The sequence below is a fragment of the Lycorma delicatula genome, chromosome 6 (genome assembly GCF_047948215.1).
Source record: "Lycorma delicatula isolate Av1 chromosome 6, ASM4794821v1, whole genome shotgun sequence".
Classification (NCBI taxonomy): Eukaryota; Metazoa; Arthropoda; class Insecta; order Hemiptera; family Fulgoridae; genus Lycorma; species Lycorma delicatula.
This window is the reverse complement of record NC_134460.1, coordinates 143,117,907-143,142,652: the sequence shown is the minus strand read 5'-3', so window position 1 is coordinate 143,142,652 and position 24,746 is coordinate 143,117,907. Positions and strand designations below refer to the sequence as shown.

General features: G+C 31.3%; 1 protein-coding gene across 1 annotated transcript in view; it reads right to left on the bottom strand.

Annotated features, from left to right (window-relative positions):
* LOC142326310 (sphingosine kinase 1-like) overlaps positions 1-22,145 on the bottom strand; it is a 79,444-nt gene extending 57,299 nt beyond the window's left edge. Inside the window, exons 1-2 of the mRNA XM_075368704.1 lie at positions 21,512-22,145; positions 10,045-10,205 (exon numbers count right to left, since the gene is read on the bottom strand). Coding sequence (XP_075224819.1) covers positions 10,045-10,205; positions 21,512-22,058 — 708 coding nt within the window. The 5' untranslated portion in view covers positions 22,059-22,145. The remainder of the gene's footprint in view (positions 1-10,044; positions 10,206-21,511) is intronic.
* Between the last annotated feature and the right edge of the window lie 2,601 nt (positions 22,146-24,746).

Genomic DNA, 24,746 nt, shown 5'->3' with positions numbered 1-24,746 from the left:
AAACTATCAACAATCTCTGTGTAATTTTCTTGTTGCAATTGTGTAAAACTGTCATGGTACTTAATTCTCTGCTTTCTGTATATCTTTTCTATAACTTCAACATCGAAACCACTAAATAATGCTATTTGTTTTATTACATCTATTTCCTTCTTAGGTCTGTTACTACTGTTCCTTGTTTAATATAAAGCTCTAAAAATCAGGTGTTTATAAGACTTAGTTTTTTAGGTTTTGTTACTGTGTGGGTGGTTTTATATATATATATATATATATATATATATATATTTTGTTACTTAAGGTTATTTTGGTTATTTGAATTTTCACAAAGTTTTATATATATATATAATTATATAACATTAATATATGTAATATACAGTAACTATACATACATAATTTAATTTATTAATTACATACTTTATACTATGTAAAAAAAAAAAAAACTTTATAATACAAAATATTTACCCAATTAGTTACATTAAAAGTGTTTGAGGGGATTATCAGTAAGGGATTATCAGCAACTGAAGATCACACAACCTTCAATTACTGATCCTTTTTTACTTAATTATAATTTATTAAGGGGTGTAAAGCTACTTCACCTCCATGTAGTGCACCCTGGGTAACGCTAATGAGCTAGCAGATACTGGCGGTCAAACATACCAAGAAGATAGGTTCTTCTAACCACGCAGACAAAAGCCTACAGTATTATGAAGTGCAGGCAATGTCGTTAGATATAGCGTCAACAGTGTTTTTCAGGACTTGCCGACAAGAAATGTTGGATCTGAATTTGCCACATAAATATGGAAACCATAAGTTATTCTAAGAGTCAGTATTTATCAAAACTACTGAAGAACAGCAATATTGATCAGGAAACACATTGCAACACTGAAGTACAATTACGGAAAAATACCTGGATGTGAATAACTTGGTGCCACATACCATGACGTATATGGCGTCACTACTTACGTTAAGATGCGATATAGAAAACGCTGCTCTTATCTCCACCTCCACAGGCAATGAAATTCATAATGTTGCAATTAAAATCATAAGTATAACAGTGTCCAATATCTATGGTCTTGTGCCAACCTCAGTAATCCAAATACAACCTCAACCTGTGGTCTACTTGGGCAATTTGATTAGCCACCACGAGTAATGGAAATATAAGGATTACGATACGAATGGTGAGACTCTGGTGAGATGGGCTGAGGATGAGAACCTTAGTCTTGTCTTTGATGCTAAAGACCGATTTACTTTTAAATCAGCGGCTTGGAGGCGGGAGTATCACCCGGATCTATGTTTCACCTTAACTGACAGCAAACATTGGCCGCTGCTAGTCACCCGAAGAGTTCTCTGCGACTTTCCACACAACCAGCACCATCCAGTTATTATAGAGGAAGGTAGCCAAATTTCACTTGTGACCTCTGTACCCCGCTCAAGATGGATCTTCAAAAAGGCCAATAGGGAAAATCTTTCTAGGGATCTGGATAATGCCTAGGCTAGATACCACCAATCAGCAAAAACTATAGCAGATTTACTGGAACAGTAACAAACAAGTACCGCTAAGAAGTGCATCCCTAGAGTGTTTCACAGAGAATATATCCCAGGGTGGTCCCAAAACAGCGAAGTTCTATACCGAAGCTTTCTTGAGACGAGCGATCAAGAAGTGGCAGATGAGCTTCTCCATAGCATTGTTGCTGCAAGATAACAGAAACTGTGGGAAGCCTGAACTTTCAGACCTCAAGTCGTCATGCATGAACTCTGCTAAGAAAACTGGGAAACAGAGCTCCTATTCAGACAAAAAGCAAATGTCTTCCCAAACACCATAGCATCCCACATAGTGGCAACATCCAGAGCACCAAGAGACAGGGCATACACAATTGAGATAAAACGCAAACTAAGAAACTTAAGGAGAGAAGCGAGGGAGACTGAGTATGCTCACCCTTTTACACTTGAAGAGATTGAGTTGGTGCTCAAAGATGTCGCTCCAGGATTCAATGGCATAATTCGAAATTCCTATTAAACTGTGAAAAATATGTAAAACTTTAGCTGCCAGATTCTTCACTCACATAATGCAGACAGGTAGTGTACCCAGAGAGTTCAAGCAATCAAAGGTAGTACCTATCTTAAAACCAGGGAAACCAGCAAACTTACCTAAGAGCTACAGGCCTATAGCAGTGCTATCGGTGACACATAAATTACTAGAAAGGCTTATCTACAACAGAATCTGTCAAAGAATATTTGATGTTATACCGACTGAACAAGCAGGCTTTAGGCCAAAACGAAGCTGCACCAATCAAGTTCTCGCTCACAACCTACATTGAAGCAGGATTCCAAAGAAATCTTAAAACCTCTGCTGCATTCATTGATTTATCAGCTGCTTATGATATTGTCTGGAGAGAAGGCATGATTTGTAAGGTCCTCCATGCAATTCCATGCAAAGTAACAGCTCACCTCCTTAATAACATGTTGAACAACAGAATGTTCCAAGTTTTCATGGGATCCGATATAAGCTCACCAAAAAATTCAAGAATCCTTTTTGTGACCCTTGCAGTCTGCCACAAGGGTCGGTACTTGCGCCTCTCCTTTTCAGCCTCTATGTTGCAGACATGCCAGAGACAAGATCTAAAAAACATAGCTACGCCGATGACTGGGTGCTAACAAAATGTAAATCATTAGAAGAGTAGGAGGAGGTCCTGATAGCCAACCTGGAGAAACTGGGAAGATACTTCTGAAGATGGCGCCTCCAACCAAATGCTAGTAAAACAGAGGTGTCATGCTTCCATCGAAGTAACAAGTTTACTAATAGGGCGCTGAAAATTCACAATAAGACACTAAAATACCTAGGTGTGAAACTTGATAGAACACTTTCATTTAAGGAGCGCCTAATGAAAACTACAGAGAAATTAAAAGCGAAAAACAACATTATACATAAGCTCTCAAGGAACAACGTGGGGAGCATCGGCTTCCACTTTGCACACATCGGCTCTGAGCCTTGTCTTCTCGGCTGCAGAATATTATGCGCCAATGTGGTTTAACAGCTCTTTTGTTCATAGAATTGATGGTCAACTTAATAACACTATAAGAATGATTGCCAGGATTATAAGGTCTACTCCTGTGGAATGGCTCCCAGTACTGAGCCAGATACCACCCCCAAATCTGCACCATATGAACGCTCTTACAAGAGAGTACAAGAAAATTATGGACAATCGAAACCAACCAATACATGAGGACATTGAGGATACCAATCATGGTCGCCTTCAATGTAGAAAGCTACCGATCAAAACAGCAACTGCTGCCACAGAGGAAGGATTTAACCAAACTGACACCTGGCTTCAAGAATGGACCACAAAGCAGAATAACCAAATCCCATGTATTACTGAAAACCCGCCGGGTTTCGACTTGCCACGCAAGACATGGTTAACATTAAACACAATACGAGCTCAGCTTGGTAGGTGTGCCTATTTCATGTATAAATGAGGTAAAACACCGACGCCCCTTTACGAGTGTGGTGAAAATCAAACTGTTAAACATATCAAAGAAGTTTGCTCTAGGACAGCTCATTATGAGTGAACTCCTGAAGATTTCCTGATGGCGACTACAGAATTAATAGCTTATATTAATTTGTTAGATGTTTGTTTGTAATTTTTGACTGTAACTGATGTTGTGTCTTTGTGCCATATGCTAAATAAATAAATAAAAAAATTAATTAAAAATTTTAAATAAAATATAAAAAATGTATTTTACATAATTTTATTGTTTATTTTTTTTGTTTTCTCCCCAGTATAAAAAATTAACAGCACATATAATAGGAAATTTCAGTATATATAAAAACAACTAATTCTCTTAGTTATAAAAGATGTTTTTGATGTTTAACCAGAGTATTTTTTTTTTGTAAATGACTAATAATAAATTCAATAAAGAAAAAAATGGGCTTTTTTCTGCTTTACAAAAGAAGAAAAAATCAATATATTTTTCTAATCCTCTTTGAACTAACAATCTCACAAAACAGTTTCTCATATATGGCTCTTTATCAGATTTTAGAATATAGATATACAATAGCAAGCAGAATTTAAAGTTTCTAAAATTTATAAAAGCTTCATTTTTAAAATATGAGTTAGAGGAAACCCTTTTTTGGGCTTCCACCCAGACTGGAAAACCTCAAGATATTTTTGTAGCTGTACTCATTTTAAATGTATTTAGTTAACTTTTATTTTCTATGAATTAAGAAAAGCCTTTTTGAGCAGAGAAGAGATTACAGAGGAATTGACATCTGTATAACATCATCAGTTATATGATCAGCCTAGTCTAAGCCAAGTTTTAATAAACATATTTACTGTGCTAGTGATTTTAAATCAAGATATATCAATTCCTTTCTCTTAATTAACTTAAATGAAATTTATGCTTTATTAAGACTTAAATAAAAAAATTAAAGAAGCAATGCATAATTCAACTTTTTTTTTCCTATTTAGCCACCAGGAATCACTGTCAGGTATTATTCCAGAGGATGAATGAGGATGATATGTATGAGTTAAGTGAAGTGTAGTTTTGTACAATCTCAGGTCAACCGAAACCCACCGGGGGTTGGTCTAGTGGTTAACGCGTTTTCCCAAATCAGCTGATTTGGAAGTCGAGAGTTACAGCGTTCAAGTCCTAGTAAAGCCAGATATTTTTACATGGATTTGAATACTAGATCGTGGATACCGGTGTTCTTTGGTGGTTGGGTTCCAATTAACCACACATCTCAGGAATGGTCGAACTGAGAATGTACAAGACTACACTTCATTTATACTAATTCATCCTCTGAAGAATTATCTAAACGGTAGTTACCGGAGGCTAAACAGGAAAAAGAAAGAAAAGGTCAACCGAGATGTGTGGTTAATTGAAACCCAACCACCAAAGAATTCCAGTATCCATGATCTAGTATTCAAATCCATATAAAAGTAACTGCCTTTAAATCAGCTGATTTGCAAAGACGCATTTCACCAATAGACCAACCCAGTTCGTTAGCATAATTCAACTTAAATGCAATTAACTTGAACAAGGTTTAAGTTTAGAACCATACAAAAAGTGAATTTCTGTGGTGTTTCGTGGGAATTTGGGAGACAGCAGATGAAACTGGGGAATGAAAGTGAGAGGAAACAAAAGTCATGCAGCGAGTTATTGATGAATAAATCAATATTAATAATACTCTTATCTGTACTACTACCATTAATGAGAAGATATATTTTTGGAACTCCATTATAACTAAACACTGAAGATTACTTACGCTAATTAAATATGATTTATTATAGTTCAAAATAATCATTATAATAAGTTTCTAATTTAAAAGTACAAAATTTTTATTTAATTCAAAAGTTCATTAAAACCACAAAGTTTTTGTTTTGAATTGAAAAGAATAGTTAAAGGTAACTATTAATAGTAAATAAACAATTTTTACATAGAAATACATTTTGAAAATATTTTTTAAACAGTTTTTATTGACCTGGTAGTTTATATAAGTATAATACACTATGACTATTATATACTCCAACAAACATCTATCTAATAACATCATAGAAACAGCAAGACAATTAAGTGCTTGGCATGCCAGAGCATCTTCAACAAGTTCTGACACAAACTTAGAAAATGTTTACGATCACAAAATAAACAAGTAATAATGTTAAAAGTAAAAATTTGATCATTGCTTTATATTTAGCTTTAAGTTTATAATGCATATAAATTTTTGTTACTGACTGAAGAAAACGTATTATAACATTTGACATATTAAAAATCATAAGATAATAAGATGAAGCAGATAGATCAATAGAATGAATTATTAACATATTATAATGAGAAAGAATTTAAGAATACTTCATTTAAATCTGAAATATTGCAATCAAATCAACCATTCATTTTGGTAAAAGTTGATATCCAGGAATTAAAAACATCTATGCAATTTGTGACAGTTTTGATGAATCTAAGGCTAAATTTAATAAATTGGGAAATTAAAATAATGGGTTAGAACATGAAAAATTAGACATAATAGAACTTACACAAACTGCAGGAGAGAATGAACATTTTCAAATTTATAAAATGAAAGAAATTATTTTGATACGGCATCCCTGAGATCAAAAGATTAAAGCATAGGCGAGGTAAAATGTTTTTGCCTCTTCCACTTAATAAGGAAATTAGTATGACCCATAGATTTTCTAGTAACAAACACCTACATTAAGAATGGAAATGAATCTGGCCATAGCAATTAGGATTACTAGGTGAGCAACAAAAGAGAAGTGGTTGAACTAATTTAGTCAAGATGAACAAATAAAAAAAAAAGAACAAGAAAATGTGATAATTGGAAAAGGGTTTGTAATCTCAGGTTTGTAATTGCTTCCAGAAGGAAAATTAAGAATTATTGACCAGCTAACACTGAAGTAACCTTCTGGAAAATGAAAGCCAGGAAACTGGCAAAAGGAAAAAATGAATCAGCAAAGAGAAAAAAACATAAGGTGAAAATAGGGCCTCTGATGATCAGAATTAGATTAGGCCAGTAAACCAGTGAAAGCTGATTCTCTGTCATCCTTAAAAGTCAATATTTAATAGACAGGTTGTTCTCAAAACATAATAGTCAATAAAACCTAAAGAAAAAAACAAATATTATTGAAATGACAAATTGCAGCCACTTTACATAACAAATAGATGATTGGGAACCAATAAAAACATTTAACTTTGCAGGTAAAGATGTACCTGCAAAGATTTACTGAATTCAAAATTAATAACTTATAGTTGAAATATCTAAAGTAACCAAGCAAAAGAATGTGAGAGTTTTCATATACATTCACAATGAAATAAACAGCACCACTTCAGAGCTTAAAATAAATTATGCTAATGCACTCTACACTGAAATTTTGACAAATAAATGTAATATAGGTATCCTTAGAATTTACAGATCATTCACCAAATAAAATTTATACAGAAAATATAAGACTGGACTACCGTTAAACAAAACATGGCAGATGTAACAATAGGACACATGAACATTAAAGAGACTAAATGAAAAGGTAAATGACTGTACTGTCACCCTGCAAAAAATTCCTTTCATCAATGTATCATCTACAAAGCTACAAGAAAACATGTAAAACACAGATCAACCATGCATTTATAAAATTAAATTAAGTAACAAGCATGCAGCCACTTGTGATTCATCAAATTCATATCACTATGATGATCACCACTATGTGTAATGGTGGCCTGAAGTGGCAAGGAATGGGTAGGGTGATGGTTAGTAGGCAAGTAACAATTAAATCTATATTTAACTTTGAAAAAAAACCAGATAAACACAAAATATTAAACATCCAGTGTGAAAATCGGTATTCAGACTAAGATATATAGGACAAAATTGAAGATGCAACCACAGAAAAACAATCAAATGAAACCTAAAACCCTGGATTACAGAGCTGATTGTAGAATCCTCAAGAAAAAAAAACAAATTAGCTCCGAAACTGAATCTTTTAATACTACACTACTAAAATATTTAATAAAACATAGAAATACGTTAATTAAAGCAATAAGATTAGCTAAACAAAACTATTTTAAAACGTCAAATTGAGCAGGCAGGTCACAAAGTAAAACAATTTTGGAAAATTGAAAATAAATATATAATCAGACCTTACCAGTCATTACCAAAAGCTAAAGTTACCATGCTAAACACAAAATATAAATAGCAGTCTAATAATTCACAATCAACAACGTAGTCAAATAGCAAACCAATTTAATGATTACATTATAGATGTTGACAAAAATGAAGTGGTCAATATAAATTTACAGACAAATGTATCAGACAGGGAACCAATAATTTACCTCATAAAATAATAACCTAAGTTCATTAAATTTAAAAAAAAAATAACAAAACATGAAATAGGCAAAACAATTAACAAAGTGAAATGTAATAAGCACCTGGAGAAGAAAGACTGACAATGGTGACCTTACTGAAAAAACTCATAAGACTATTAAGAAGCCTCTGGATATTTATTTTAGTTAATTCTTGCATTGATAAAGGAGTGTTCCAGATAGACTTAAAATGGTAGCCACAATTCTCATAATTTAATTCAGTGACCATCAAATACTAATAACAGACCTATCATCTTACTAAACACATCTGTTAAAATATTCAAAAGATTTATTAAAAATGTTATACAAATAAAATAATATTAACATATAAAAAATGTTACATAATATATACTTAAATATATTTATATAAAATATTATAAAACAATACTAATAAAAACATTATTAAATATTTAACACAAATATTTCATCTAAATAGATTAACAGTATTTTTAGAAACAAACAATTATAATGTCAACTTTTATATATTATATCATTGAATATAACAGTACTCAATAAAAACAACAGATAATAATAATATGTAATATAATGGACAATATTCAATGAATATATTATAGAATATTATATTCATTAAATATTTAAAAGACAGTTACCATCATTTTGGATTCTGAAAGGATTAACAGATCAATGATGCCTTTGCAGAATTAACAAATCAGGTAATAAACTGATATGAACAAGAAAAATAAAATATTAGAGATATTACAAGAACTCTTCAAGGAATTCAATTAACCAAAACACCAGAATTTTAAAACAGATAGTATAAAGAATCATAAATTACAGGAAAAGCTTAGTCTTTTTAAAAATGGTGTAGTAGAACCCAAGAGGTTAAAATAAATTCTACAGTGCGAAGCAGTGCACAATATACAGCGTGTTATCACTGATTCCATATAAGATTAAGTTGCTTCCTTCTTCCAATTAATTGAACAAAACACAAACATAACAGGATTTGTCAATGACATCTCTTTATCATTATTTCATACACCAATTGGGAAAACTGTTATCAGAGAATTCATTTCATAATCATTATTATATCAAACTGGCTTGCAAATAACTCTATAGTTAAATCTAGACAAGAATAAAATGTTTCTCTCTAAATACACAGCAGGACTGCTGCTTCTGGAATGAAAAACTAATAATAAACAAATGACTGTTCTGGATAACACCTCCACCTGTTTAATCATATAAAATAGTCCCTCTTCTAAATATCTGGGAATTAATGTATTAAAATTGTCTCCTTAGGTGGGAGGGGCATAGAGAACATCTAAACAATAAATTAACACTGTTACATACATTTTTACAAGCTTAGATTTTTTTTTTAATTATCTGACTATTTTAGATGAATTATCCTGTCTATAAAACAATATTTCACTGTGTTTAGTGATGGAATTATACCTTGGGACGAAACTTTTAGCAATCATCTAAAAGTTTCCAGATTGCCAAAAATTTAAACCTAAAATTAATACTAGAAGTACTAGTAACCTTCCCAACTTTCTAGACATTTGACTTGACTGAACATTGACATACCTGGTAAAAAATAGAACTAATTCCAGTTCTTCACACTGTCTTTATTAGATTAGATGCTTGACCGTGAACGTGAATTTCCCAACCAAGACTCAATACTTGCACAATCAATCTTTGAGCATTTGGGACTAAAATTCTACAACACATTAACTGACAGATACAAGAATATAGGCCAGACTCCACATTGCAGAACGAGATTAGATTACACCTAACAGACAATTAATTCCTGTAAGAAATTTCAGGATAAGACAAATACCACATTTAACCACTCACAGTTAAACAAAAAGTACAATCATGTGTATTATTCATGTAACAATTAAAGCGTAAAAACAAGTATGTTTTTTAAACTTAACAAAACAATTTAGCATATACTGACATAACATGAATAACATAGGTTCCCATGCCATGAGATCTTACTCTTTGCAAGAGGAATAATATTCCAGAAATGGAAAAGATAACTATACTAGTTTATACATAGTTACTGTTTGACATATAGTATTGCTGTTTTACAATAAGCTTACTTTTGCTTTTGGATTATAAAACCTTCTAAGAATGTGAACATATGCTGATTCTTTAATTACTAATGAACATTATGTCACCAACATTAGGCAAAAACAAACAATATTTCTTCGGATAGCACATTACCTGAGTACGTACTAAACTCCTAGCATCATGTGAATGTCTAGTAACATGTAAATCATAATTAATATCAGCTTCTGTTAATATAGGAACTACTCTTGCTTGAAATATATCACGTGCTTTACCTACACCACTTTTTGGATTGATGATAACCAAAAGTTTATTATCTGGAAAATAATACAAAAAGCGTTGATTAAAATTCATATTCAAATCTATCATAAAAATACAAAGTTGTTGGTTTTAAAAATTCTATAAAATATTAATTATAAAATATATGAAATAAAAGGAAATCATAAAAACCAATAATTTTAAGCATAGAAAAAAACAAAATGCACATTAAAAAAAAAGTTACAACTGATACTAAAGAATAAACTATTATAAATAAAATAATAATTATTTAACTGGCAATATTAATAATAACTCAATCATTTATCATGTGTAAGCATAAATAAAAAGTACATTGTGAAAGTTAAATGGAGCACGGAAAATAAGCTCAACAAATTTCTGTGGTATGGTGATAAAGCAAATATAAAAACACAAAACTGTTAACTATAATGGCTGCTAATCATTACAGTATAAAACAAAAACATTTTTATGTAATAATGTATAGAATTAGGAATATCTACAAAAAAAATAATCGCAGAAACCTTATATTAATTGTATGTTTGTTACCATACAACTTCCTCACCTTCGTATTTTAATTTTGTCTTAACAAAAGAAAAGTAAATGAATCACACAATCGTCATCTCTTTAGTAAACTATCTGCATGCTAGGTACTTTCACAAATCTATTTCCAAAATCTGTGAACATATTGCTTATAAGTAATCATTTGAGTAGCAACCTTGAAATTATATCAAAGAAGCATATTTTTAATTAGCTTACAGTTCATTTTAGAGTAAAACATACCTGATTTTATATTATTACTGTACAGCTTAAATGAGACATAATTATAGTAATATTACAAATAATGTTTAATATTATTTTTAATAATTAATAAATAATAGCACAAATACAAAAGGATCATTAATCTGCTGCTTCACAACTATCTGTCAAAGTTTTTCTTATAACTGTGAAGCATGTTAAGTACCTGAGACAGCAGGCAGAGTTCCTTTCTCTGAGAGTAATGACATTCAATATTCAGTCAGTCTCAGTATTGGAAAGAATGAAAGCATCACTTCTACAACTGAATACCATCTACATTTTGGTGGGCTTGACATGCTAAAACACAAGTTTTTATTTGGCTCTGTTAAGAAGACAACAGGAAACCACTTCCAAAGTAACTTTCTCTAAAAAGCCTGGTATGAGATTCTTTTTATTCTTAACATTGTATAAGTCAGTTTTGATAATAACTTGTGACTTGTGTCAAGTTGTTTATGTCATAGTTATGGGTACTTAATATATGCATTCATGGCACTAATACACTAAAATCCGATCAGAAAAAAATTAAATAAAAAAGCAATATTTTACTAGCAAAAAAAACATTTATGAAAAAAGAGAAACTTGAGCAAAGGGTCTTCATTAAGTTAAGCAGAAGAATTTTCTAGATTTCTACAACTGGTGTAATAGTGTAGTGAATGTAATTGCAATGTTATTTTTCAAGATTATAAAAACATAGGCATATGAATATTGGTTAATAATATAGTTTTTCCCACTCTGGCTGTTATTTTTTTAACAATCGCAATTATAGGAAAAAACAAGAGTAATCCAGTAATCTAATTAATTATTCTTAGAAACTGTGCAGCTTGTCCATGCCCTGGCAAATTTTTACTTTTAAATAATATATCTGGAATATATTTCATTTCAGTACAAAAGAAATTCAAGAAACCAGGTTGAATAAACATGGTTAATTTCAATTATCAGAATTAAATCAACTATAGTTCCATTGTAGCTGAAAAACTTTTGAATTCATTTAAAAAACAAAAAACCGCAACAGATAATGGAAATATTAAAAAATGGAGAGATTTTGAAGAAAGCAAAAATAAAAATCTGAAAAGGAAATGAAAGAAAAAGAAAAAAGGTTGGTTGAGTCACATCTTAGGTAAAAATTGTCTACAGAAAAGGTTCATGGAGAGTAAGTTTTTCATTTGGGTTCTGATTCTCATATTTTTCCTTTGAATTAACATTTGTAACAAAAATAACTTAAAAAGAAATAAAGGAAGATATTAAAAATCAGAACATGCTAAGAAAGCTCTCAGATTTTCAGATTTTCTGAAGAGAGGAAAGCAATTGCAAATACCAATCATAAATAATAACCTATTTTTTTAAATATTAGGGATTTTTTTTAATAAATTTCATATTACAACTATTATAATTATAGACATTAACAAAATTTTGCCCAAGTCAGATAGTATAAGTACCCCAGCTTGTTTAACTTCAGTGTTCAACAGGAACTATTCCATTAAAGTGGTAGGCATTATTTTACCCTAACTTTACACCCTTTAATTCCCCTAATACTACTCCCAGAGACATTCCAGGAACTCCAAACCATTAAAATGTAAGGAATGAAGTTTACAGTCTTACTTAGGATCCAGCATTGAATTATACCCTATTGCTGTATACTTAAAAAACTGAATATATTCTATGTAATAAACCAACACATGAATAGAGAAAAACCTTTTTAAAGTAAAATAGGTACCTCAAAATGTTTAGGAAAAATTCTGGGAAAATCATTTTTTAAAAGATAACAGTACTTCATTTTGTTATTCAGTATTACAACAGCCAGCCATATACTAGTATTTTTCATAAAACATTTTGTAAATTTCACTCACAAATGGTCAGTTTAATGGTCAATTTAATTTTTCTCTTTATAAAACCCATCATGAATGATTAAAAAAAAATTTTGTCAATGAGACTGAACCCTCTATATTGTCAATAATCTTAGGTTTCAAAGGTGGAATAGACAAATTCAACATCCTTAAAATTAGTTCAGCAGTTCACAAATGGTCCATAAACTAACAAGACACAAATCAAGATGGAAAAATTCCTTCAGTTTTGTATAAAACACAAAAATAAAACAAAAATTGCTTATTCATTCAATATTAAGAAAGTCAAATTGGAAAAACTTCCTTTTGATTTTTTTAATCGTTTTATTTCAGCTTGTTCCACAATTTTCTAATACACTGCCTTACAAATTAGAATATGTAGTTTTATAAATACTTAAAGCTATATTTTACAGACAAAAATATTTTGCATAAAAACTGATACAGTATTAAGTTCGCATAAATAAAATTAAAGTGAGAATGAAGTGTAATAATAGATGTTTTAATGAGAAAGATGCTTTTATTTAAAATAATAATAATAAAAGAAATTACTAACCACAATAATAACAACGTATTGAAACCTTGAATTACAAACAACACAAAAATAGAAACAAAACAACATCCAAGTACACATTTTAAGGTCAAATGAATATGTGGGTATAATATACAGATAGCTATTGGTTATAAAAAAAATTGCCTAGATATTAATGAGGAAAGAGAAAATGAAACAATTCCTTAATAAATATGCATATTGGCTATCAACATAAAAGAAACATAAAGATTAAAATTTTACATAAGAAACTGTTAGCAACTTTAAGAAACTTCCTTAACAATGTGAAAACAAACTACTTTTCAACAATTTACTAGAAAACATAAAACCTTAATATGTAAGAAAAAATGTCAAAATTCTTTTTCACTTTAAAGACTTATTTCCCATACTACTTAATTTTGGTATAATATCTGACGAGTTCTTAATTTTTTAACCAATAACATAACAAACATTTTTGAAAAAGTTTTGTATTTTATCATATACACGTGCGCTCACTCACACACACACAATATTATACATGAAATAATACTCATTTTCTAATCACTCTGACACTTATAAGTTGATTTATAAAAAAATGTAACTTTAATATGTAGTGGTTTTACAGGGAATAGTTTTAAGCAAGTACTACTGCTTTTGTTCATATCAATATTGATTATTATGAGCGCATAAACAGTTTGGGAAGCAACACAGTACAGAAACGACCTCATTAAGGCAATCCATCCACAACTACAAAAAGAAATTAAAAAACTCCAACACTACAGACAAAATTTTTTTTTGTCTTCATGCCATAAACCAAAGCAGTCTAGATAAATCAACGAGATTAGAAATACAAATTCCTTAACTGACTTTGTGGAAAACTTTTTTGAAATGGTTGAAAATTACATAAATTAGTCGGTACAAAGTCTCAGTAATAACAATTAAGTCTAATGTAAAGACTTCTGTATGGACATGCACGAACATGTTATGATGATTTCTTTTATCACCTAATTTTTGGTGAAAAGTATATATATCACATTAATGGAAAAGTCAGCAAGCGGCAAATATGAGAACAGAAATGGCTGAGAGAAACTGTGCAACATATATAAAGTGAATGTGTGTTGTGCTATTTCCCTGAAAAGGTGTACAAACTGTTATGTTTTCATAAACAGATAGTTTATGGAAAAATTTATGTTAATATATTATGGCTAATGTCTCAACTGATAGAAGATACTAAAAACTTCAATCTCTAAAAGAGGGAGCTCCACCTTACTGGCATACAGAGGTTTGAAATTATCTGGATTATCATCTTCCATAAGACTGGATTGGCCTTGTAACTGATGAAAACAAGGCACTGTTATGTTAGCCATCATAAAATCCAAACTTTACGCTTTGTGACTACTTTTTGTGGGGTTTTACAAAAGAAAAAGTCTTTGTCCCTCCTCTTTTTGCTAATATAAATGACTAACTAATCTACTGATAATAAATTATCACTAACAACTGTTGGTACACTTGAGCAAGGAATGCTTTCATCTGTCAAGGGGCTCACAGTATATGCACAGAATATTGTAGATACAAACTTAAGAAATTTTCTGTGAAATCATGAAAATAAAATCATATTTGAAAAATAAATTTTTTTTATAAAAAACAAAAGTTCTATTTCATTTGTAATCACCTATATACAGAGTGATTCAAGTAGTGTTACAGACTCTTTCTGAGCTAATTCTACTTGCAAAAATAATGAAAAAAGTTCATATAATCATGGGTTCAAAGAAATCAAATTTCTTGAATTTGAATTTTTTTTATTGGGCTATTTTACAAATATTTTCTGAGAATTAAATTAAGTTTTCATAATGAATTTTATATTAATCATTATTACAAACGTAAAAAAATGTAATTTAGAAGACAAACTTTTCCGTTTTACATTGGATATTATGAAAACTACTGGAGACATGGTTCTGGAACCTGTTTTATTCAATTTATCAAGTCAAAACCACAAGAAACCATAAAGTTTACCCCTTAATTTGGGGTCCTAGAATTTCAGTATGATTCTATTTCTCTGCCCAAGAATCAGGGAAAAATCTTTCACTAGCTGTAACTTGCTAACAGAGCGTTTCCAGACCCATGTCTATATGAACTTTTTTCATTATTTTTCCTAACAGAATGAGCTAAGAAAACACCATGGTAACACTACATGAATCACCTTGTATGTGTATTTTGTATGTATATCAGCACTTGTCAACAAGTTCGGGAGAATATATTTGCGCATCTATTGTAAGTACTCACTAAAATTTCAGCCATTGTGGACCTCAATTGTTATTTGATAATCATTTGAGTAAGTCATTGTGAGTGTTTGTGTGAAAAATGGAAAAAACTGAATATCATGTCATGATAAATACTTGCATTTGAAAGGCAATATATCTATGCAAATTAAAACCGAACTGGATCTGTTTACACAGACTCTGTTCCATCATTTGCCATTTGTCCCCCTGTAAAAAGATGGGCAGCTGAATTTAAACATGATCGTACCAGCTTGATTGATAATGTTCGGGATGGCCAAAAACTGCAACCACCACTGATATCATTGAAAAAGTTCACCAAACATCCGACGAACAGTACTTTACAACCAACGAATTAAGGTTAGAGAGATAGCAGAGGCTATGGGCATATCGAAAGAATGTGTTTGTCAAATATTAACTGAAGAATTGGATATGCGTAAGCTATCCGCGCATTGGGTATTGCCTTTGCTCACTTTGGACTAAACGCGCATTTGAATGAACATTTCCAAGGCCCTGCTGGAATAGTTTAAGCAAAATTTTCTTGTTTCAAAACATTTTTAAGTTTTTCAGACAAATTTTGGATATATGAAATCATTATATTGGGCTGATATTCACTTTCATCACACACAGTAAATCCCATGATGTTGCTGTTTTTATTTTTAAAGTTGCACATTTTATGAAAGCTATCAGTTTATTTTACTATCGATTTATTTTCTACAAAATTATTTTTAAAAAAAGATTTTTTGTTTCATTAATTATTTTCTTTCTATCGGCTGGATTTAGTGTACATTTTCCCATTCTAATGGGATATGATCATATCAAGAAACTCTAGTTTTATTACATTCCACTTCACCTGTAAATTTAACATCTGTATGATATTTGTTAAATTCATTTAATATTTCATCAATTTCGTTCTCAGACAAACATAATAAAACATCAGAAAAACATATCTTTTACAGAAAGCCACCTTACCATTCAATTAGACCATTATTTGGGTTTCACAAAATTACATAACCAAATTTGCTAAACAAGCAGAAACAGGCGATCTTCTCCATGGCCAACCCATGACATTGTTCACAAAATTTATCCTCAAAATTGAAAAATGTGCTGTTTATACGCAATGTAAGGCCATTAATAAAATTGGTGAACTATTGAATTTCTTCCCATTCATTTTTGATTGCCCATACTGCTAATTCAATATATATGTCAGTGTATAGCGAAACCACATCAAAGGACAAAAGTTTGTATTTTTTTGGTACTGTTTGCTTATATATAAAACTATGGAATTCCCGTCAGTCCTTTACACAAAACTCATTTTTTCCTACTACTTTTTGAATTATTTGACTAAAAATCTGATTAAGTTATATGTGGGACACTGAATACCACTGACTATTGGTCTCATCAGATATCCTTCTTTATGTAGTTTTATTAAACCATATATTCTTGGTGGTTTTGAATTATTAATGTGTAACAGAATTTCATCTTCCTTGTTAATATAATCCTACTCTTTCTATATAGTTTATTTTCTTGTTGTATTTTATAAGTTTTGTCTCGATGGATTAATTTATAAGTATTACTTCCGGGTGGGCAGGAATTAACTCCCTATTGAAAACTGTTTATAACATTTTTAATACTTAACCAATTTTAATGAAACAAAAGCATTTTGTTCCTTACAATGGTAGAATTTATTACATGATATCTCATTTATGTCATTGCAAGTATCAGTGGCGGACCAAAGCGCAACATCTAACCTTACATGAACGGGCTCAGCTGGCATCCTGGTATGAAGGCGATCCGTAGTACAAGTACAGAGATGATGGTGAAGTGTGAAAGGACCTTGTGCCTCGGTAGATGCAAAGACTATAAGGAATTGCCACTCGAAACTAATGGACACAGGTTCTGTATCAGACGTTAGAAGACATGGTCACCCCTCAACATCCAGAATGGAGGAAAATGCGCAAGTGGTTCAGGAAATGTTCACTCGAAGTCCTCAGAAATCACAGACAGGCATCTCGCAAAAGTAGTTTAACCTGAACTGTTCTGAAGAAAGAGTTGAATTTTCATCCATTACTGTCATGAATTATCGCTGGAAGACTGCGATCATTGGTTGAAATATGGGGAAATGATGCTTGCTTGGTATGAAGACTGGTCCAATATTTTTGGTAATATTCTGTGATCAGATGAAGCCGTGTTTCATGTTGGGGGTTTGTTAACTGGCACAATTGTTATTATTGGGCAACAAAAGGATCCAAGGTTGGTTGTTGAAAAAAGCCAACATCGCCCAAAGGTCACAGTGTGGTATGGCATGACATCAATGAAAGTTGGAGGTCCATATCTCATTCAAGACACAATGAATGCAGAACGGTACCTTGATATGCTTGAAGATTATGTTCACGGTACTGTATCCAAATGGGACAATTGCAACGACGTAATCTTTCTGCAAGATGGGGCCCTGCCTTGCAACAAGTCCTGTCCATGCATGAGTCAACACCCATTTTCCAGGATGGTTGTTGGGACGTCATGGCCCCCTTAAATGGCCAACAAGGAATCCTGAGACTTCTTCCTCTGGGGGTGGGCGAAAGCGGAAGTTTATCGCACAAAACCAAAAACTCTTGATGAGTTGGAGGAGTGAATTCACAAAGTTCTTGCAAACGTACCACTGGATTATCTGCAGAAGTTTGTTGCAAACATCCTCATGTGTTTATGGAAATTGGTGGATAATGGTGATGCTTACGTGGAATTTTAGCAATGCACAACAATTCTACCACTATAAGAAACAAAATATCTTTCGTTTCATGAAAAGCAGTTAAGTATTAAAAAAGTAATAAACAATTTTCAATAAGGAGTTTATTCCCGCCATCTCTATATATTATAACTTTGTATTACCATATTTACAAATATATATATATATATGTATATGTATAAATGTAATAAAAATTATTAATTTGCAACAGTAGTTAAAAGTTAGGTCTTAATCGATAATATGATAGGCTACCATTACATTAGAGCAGAGATGACAGATAGACGACACTACAATGTTATATATCATTTAACCTACATCAACAGAAAATCTGTTATAACCAGTTTTTATTCCATAACCTGCTTAGTAACTACCTGAGATAAATAATACCAACAACTGCTGTAAACCCAATAAAATGTGTAGATTAGAAACAAAAGTAAATTGCTAAAATCTCCAATTCAGATTGCCTACTACAACTTGATGCACATTTCATACATAGTTCACACAGATAAATCTTATCTCAAGGTAATTGAAGATTCATGGACCTTAAACCAATAAAAGCGATATCTGTGCTTATAAAAAAAAAATGTTGTGAGGAGTTAAATCTTTTTATGTTCTTAGGACTGAAAAACTTACATAAAAAGCTTTTAAGTATGTTTTAAATTCAAAAAGGCTATCATATATTGATAAAGAGCCAAATACTCTTTTAATATATAATATGGTTTCAACTCTTCTTTTAATACATGCTCTGTATCCTAAATAGTTTTACTTAAGAAATTTTGCAAAACTTATTTATAACTTAGAAGAAATTTTTCAACTTTTGAAAAATAGCTGATACTTTTTAAAAAACTGGCTGGTAATGAAAAGGTTGAGTATTTTTTGGCAAATACTCATTTGCATAATCACTCAAGGCTTAACTGAAAATGAATGACTTGCTTAAACATTTAATTTAATGAGAAACATAACAATTATATAGTATAATGTACATAAAAAAGTATGACCAAATAGTTAATGCAGCTGGGAATTCAATGTTGCAACACTACTGCACTACATTTGTCCTATAACAGTACTATCAATTTGTTAGTGAACTGTAGTAGCACATTATAATATGAAATACTGGGTGTAAAAAAAAAAGAATATCAGGGTTTTAATTTATAATACCTCTTAGACGAAGTGTACAGTGTTGATTTAAGGCTAGAATCAATGAGCAAAAAGGACAGTTTTAGTTGCCTGCATGGTCTTAGATTGATTCCCTTATCTTTCTGATTGTTAGGGCAATTAGCAAAAATGGTAACTCCATTCGCCAATGCCAAAATCAGTTTGAAACAACCAAAAACCTATGTACAGGGAAAAGTATGGGAGCAACCAAGGTTGTCTGAAGAAAATGGTAAACTGTTAACAATTTTTTCCTGTGTAGTCCTAAACATATGTTAGGAAGGCCAGCCGTGAACTAACAATGCCAATGATGATAGAATTGAATTTTTAAGGAAAATCTTACATATGCATCCACTGTTTACAGCTGTTACCGGTTCTTAAACCAATTATGATGTGTACCAATAAATTTGTTTAAATTTATTGTTAAATTTGGTTGTGAAATTGGTATTTCACAACCAAAATTTTGAAGATAATGATTACTTTCTTGGATTATAATCTGTATAGTAGAGAATTATCATTCCATCGTTGCAGAAAAGCTAACACACATAATGTCCATATTTAGAGAATTAGAAAATATCCATGAACTTTTATAATTTGAAAGGGGTACTCCAAAATTAAATGTTTTCAACAGCCAGCCTATGGGCCATTCAATTTTACTGTAGCACGCATAAGAAAATTTGCTAATCTGGATAACCATGGCTCTTTCCTTAATTGTAAGATGGACTGAACTTTATATGGCAACAAGATGGTGAACCTCCTTACTGGCATAACTCTGTACAGGATCAGGTGAAATGACATTTTCCCCAACCAATAGCTTGGTAGGCATGTTCCCAATGGACAAAGCTTGTTTGTGGTGGCCTCCAAAGTCACCCAATCTGATCTCATGTGATTTTTTTCCTTTGATTTAATTTATCACCTTTAAGCAAACCCTCAAAAAAATTTGAAAAACAATTTTAAGATTGTTTATAATTTTATTTGCTTTAAAGTCTTGTCCCACTGAAGTAATTTGTTAAATTCAACCAGAAATTAAATTAGTTTTAAGTAATTAAAATCATAAACAAACATCCAGCAAGATCATGAGAACCTGTTTGCAATTTCAAAAAGATTACCATAAAAATTATATACTATTTTGTTTGCTTTTTTCATCAAAGGACATGTAAATTAAAAAACGTTTTACCAGATGTGGTTCAGATTTAAATTTTGTCCTATTCTTTTATTTTATAAAATGTATCCTGAAGGAATAAATATAAAATAATGTTTTTATTATGGCAGGGCAGCCCAGTCTTGGTAATTATTTCCAATTTTCAGCAGACATTGCAATATTTTTTATTCAAGTAAAGTGGTATGTCTACTTTCAAAATACTACAATAATTACTTTGTCAGCTTATCAAAATACTGTAGGATGGTTTTAAAATAAAAAATAAGCCATTACAATTTTGAACACAACTCCCCTAAAATACCTAACTTAAAAAAAATCTGGTTTGACTGTTGCAAACCCAATGCTCATTGACTAATTCAAAGGAAATTTTTAACGTATCAAAAAACCTTGTGCTGTATTCCCTGCTAATTTAGCAAGTGTAAATGAAGCATGTTAATCCCATCACCAAGCCAAGAAGTGTTGTAAATTGTAATCCAAAAGAATTGTGACAGTATCAAAATCCAATACAACATAATTCATAACTTCATGGCTTAGTCTTGGAACTGTCATCTGCATCATGTTGAACACATAAAAGTTGTCATTTAAATCAACTAATTCACGCTGATGATTACACATAAAACACTGTGTCCCTAAACAAGAGGTTACAGCGAGAACAATACAAAAATTCTCAGTCTTCCTTTGTTTACAAAAAACTAAGTAAGAAAACGCTTACTTTAACTATAACCTAACTTTTAAATAAACAATAAAAATAAACTTAAATCGTCAATGTATGTACACAAAAACACTATAAAACACGAAATAATCGGTAACAATTCTGATTTCATTTTTTAAAAAAGTAAAAATAACTCTGCTTACCAAACACTGGATTACCTCCGATACCTCCTGTAGGCGATAAACCAGGTGATATCTGCGGGCTGTATCTAGCATTAATAAGGTATTTAATAGAAGATCTCCACTTCTGCGCTTCTTTCATGTTATCATCGTACTTATCAAACGACCTAAAACGTAATGTTATAGTCATTCTTTCACGTTTCTGACCCGACTTAACCTTGCAGTTTTTTAAAACATAGGCATAAATATAAAGATAAGCACTAATATCGTTCTCATCTTTATCGACCGAGTTCTCGTCAACAACTCTGGGATCATTTTTTCTGCTAGAACTAGGATGACATGCACAACTGGTTTTTTCAGAACGCCGTTTACTACGCATACATCGGCACCCAATAATATCGCATAGCGCAATCGTTTCGGTTTTAACACTGCCGTTATTTTCTTTTTGTAAGCTCAAACCTTTCTCAGTAAGTTTAACTCTGTAAACAGTATTCTTTTTTGATAAAATATAAAACGTTTCTTCCAACATTGGCTTCATTGAAAAACGATGGTCCTCAATTGAGTCCATCATTTTTTTCTGTTTACGTATCTTAACTATAACATGTAACACCTATCTACTTCGCCGAACAATTACTAAACATCAGCAACAAAACGCCCAGCCCCCTAAACTCTGTAGCTCGGAATCAATGTCGCCAACTTAAAAATCAATAAATTATTAGATTAAATTTTAATGCAAAAGTAAAAAAAAAAAAAACGTCTGATGATTATAATGGAATTGAACTTATCAATCCATCACATATGAGGCTTAAAGAAAATCGAAAAATTTAATTATTCCAAATGAGTATGTATTTATTGTTATAACAGAATTTATCTGTAATTGAATTTCAATACTAGTACTGATAATATTCTGCTGAAAGTCATCGACACAAAAATTGATACAACTGAACGAGAATTAATATAATCTAAATTTGTTATAAAATAGTAGATTATTTAATGGATACAGCGTAATTTAATTTGAATGCTCCAGAGCGCTGCGTTGATACCGCTGGATTTATGTAAGCATTACAGATAGACAATAGATTTACCTATAAACTAAGATTACAACACAAATTAAACTGCAGTTCTGACTAAAAACTACACTGGCAAAACCGGACTTCTAGACTTGTCTTTCATTCGAAGATTTCAGGTTCGAGTCTCCGGTTAGACATGATATCTTTCACACACTACAAATTTTATTATCAGCCGGCACAGTAACTGTTATTAGGTGTCAGTCTATAACTGCTGTATGCATAAATAAATAAGCAGGTAAACTCAACATACCAAAAAATAACAAACAGAATCTATTGATCACGTTAGGTTTCAAAACAAGCGAAATTACTATGAGTGCTATCTGCGAAAGTACTAATTAAGGGATAGCACAATAGTTGATCAAAACCTACGTATGTCGGAAGGATTTTTTAAAAAAATAATGTCATCATATTAATCAACAAAAATGAATTATTACTGGGACTCAAACAACTAGTAAAAATATTTTGTTAAACCTCTGAAAGAAGCAACTATAAATATCTTTTCCTCAAAATGTGTTATATTTGTAAACCAGGACCAGATTTATTAGTTTCTAATATTTTAAATAATAATAATACTTACTAATAATTACAACAAAAACATATAAACCATAAAATTAAAACCAAGAATTCAAAAAAATTGCAAAACTAATCTGTAGTCTTTTTGTTTCATATTCTTGAATCTGCTCAAATTAAATCCAGATAAAATCTTTTTTTTCTATTTACACATTAGTGTCTGTAGCTTTCCATTGTAATCGGAGTGACAGAAAAAGTTAGATCTTACCTTTCCCAGCATAAGATTCTAATTAATAAAAAAAACTCTTCCTCTGATGATTCGAGATATAACAAGCTACAGGTACGCACTCTACACAAGAAAGAGAAATTCAGCGCCTTCGCGCTCCGAATCAACAAATCTATAAAAAAAACATACCTGGAAACTTCTGGAATATTATTTAAATTTTATTTTACCGTTTTTACAGACATTGCAAACATTTCATCGCATGCAAAAATATGTGTATATCTTTAGGGAAATCTTGAAATAATATTAATAAAGTTTGTTGACGTAACAGTAATTTATTTTCAGAACTATTGCTCCTTCAAAATTTTTCAAAACTAAGTCATAATCTAGCTAAAAATATAATCTTGGAAAATTCATAAAATCAGTTCTTATCTGAACTACGTAAAATACAAGTGAAATTAAACTTTTATTTACCCAACAGTACAATTAGGTAATGGAGCACTTTCATTTTCTCTCACGTACACTATTTAGAGTGATCACACCGTCATTCAATAATTTCATTGCAGATAACGTCTGGTAAATTCATATAGTGAAATGCTCATTAATTTTTGATTCACTGGTAATTTCTGCTAACTTGTTGAAATTACTTAACCTTGGCAAAGTACATTTTTCTTTACTGCTATGTTAGAAGGCACTTTGCATAAATTATATTAAATGTTTACAATAAAATCCAGTCTTTAAAATAACTGCATTTTTTTTAAAGAAAGATGTACAGAAAATTAGTATATAAAGAAAAAATATTATTGCCCATAAGGAATAATGAGCTCACTGCAGTTTTCAAAATTTACACTAAATAATAACTGTTTAATGTTGTTTCCATTCATTACACTGTTTATGACAAATGTCTATAAATAAAAAAGAATGGATACAGATACTTGGATAGTAATTAAAAGTGATGCCAAATACTAAAAAACCGCCAGCCTCCGTGGCGCGAGTGGTAGCGTCTTGGCATTTCATCCATAGGTCCCGGGTTCGAATCCCGGTCGGGCATGGCATTTTCACACACCCCACAAATCATTCATCTCATCCTCTCTGAATCAATACCTATCGGTGGTCCCGGAATTAAAAAAAAATCAGCTGATTTCCAGTAGCTGTGACAATCTGCGCAAGTGATAAAATTAAAAATTTTAAAAACCCACGAAGCCGTTTTGAAGAAACATAACTACTGCAGCGCACCCTGGCGACTTATAACCGTAAAACTAATCTAAGAACCTGCTCTGAGGTGACACCTATGTAATGAAAAAATCGCATCAAAATTGGCCCAGCCGTTATAGAGAAACACATCTGCTGCAGCGCCCCCTGGTGGCCTACAACCGTAAAACATATCTTAGAACCTGCTATGAAGTGATAACTATGTAATTAAAAAAACCGCATCAAAATCAGTCCAGTAGTTTTT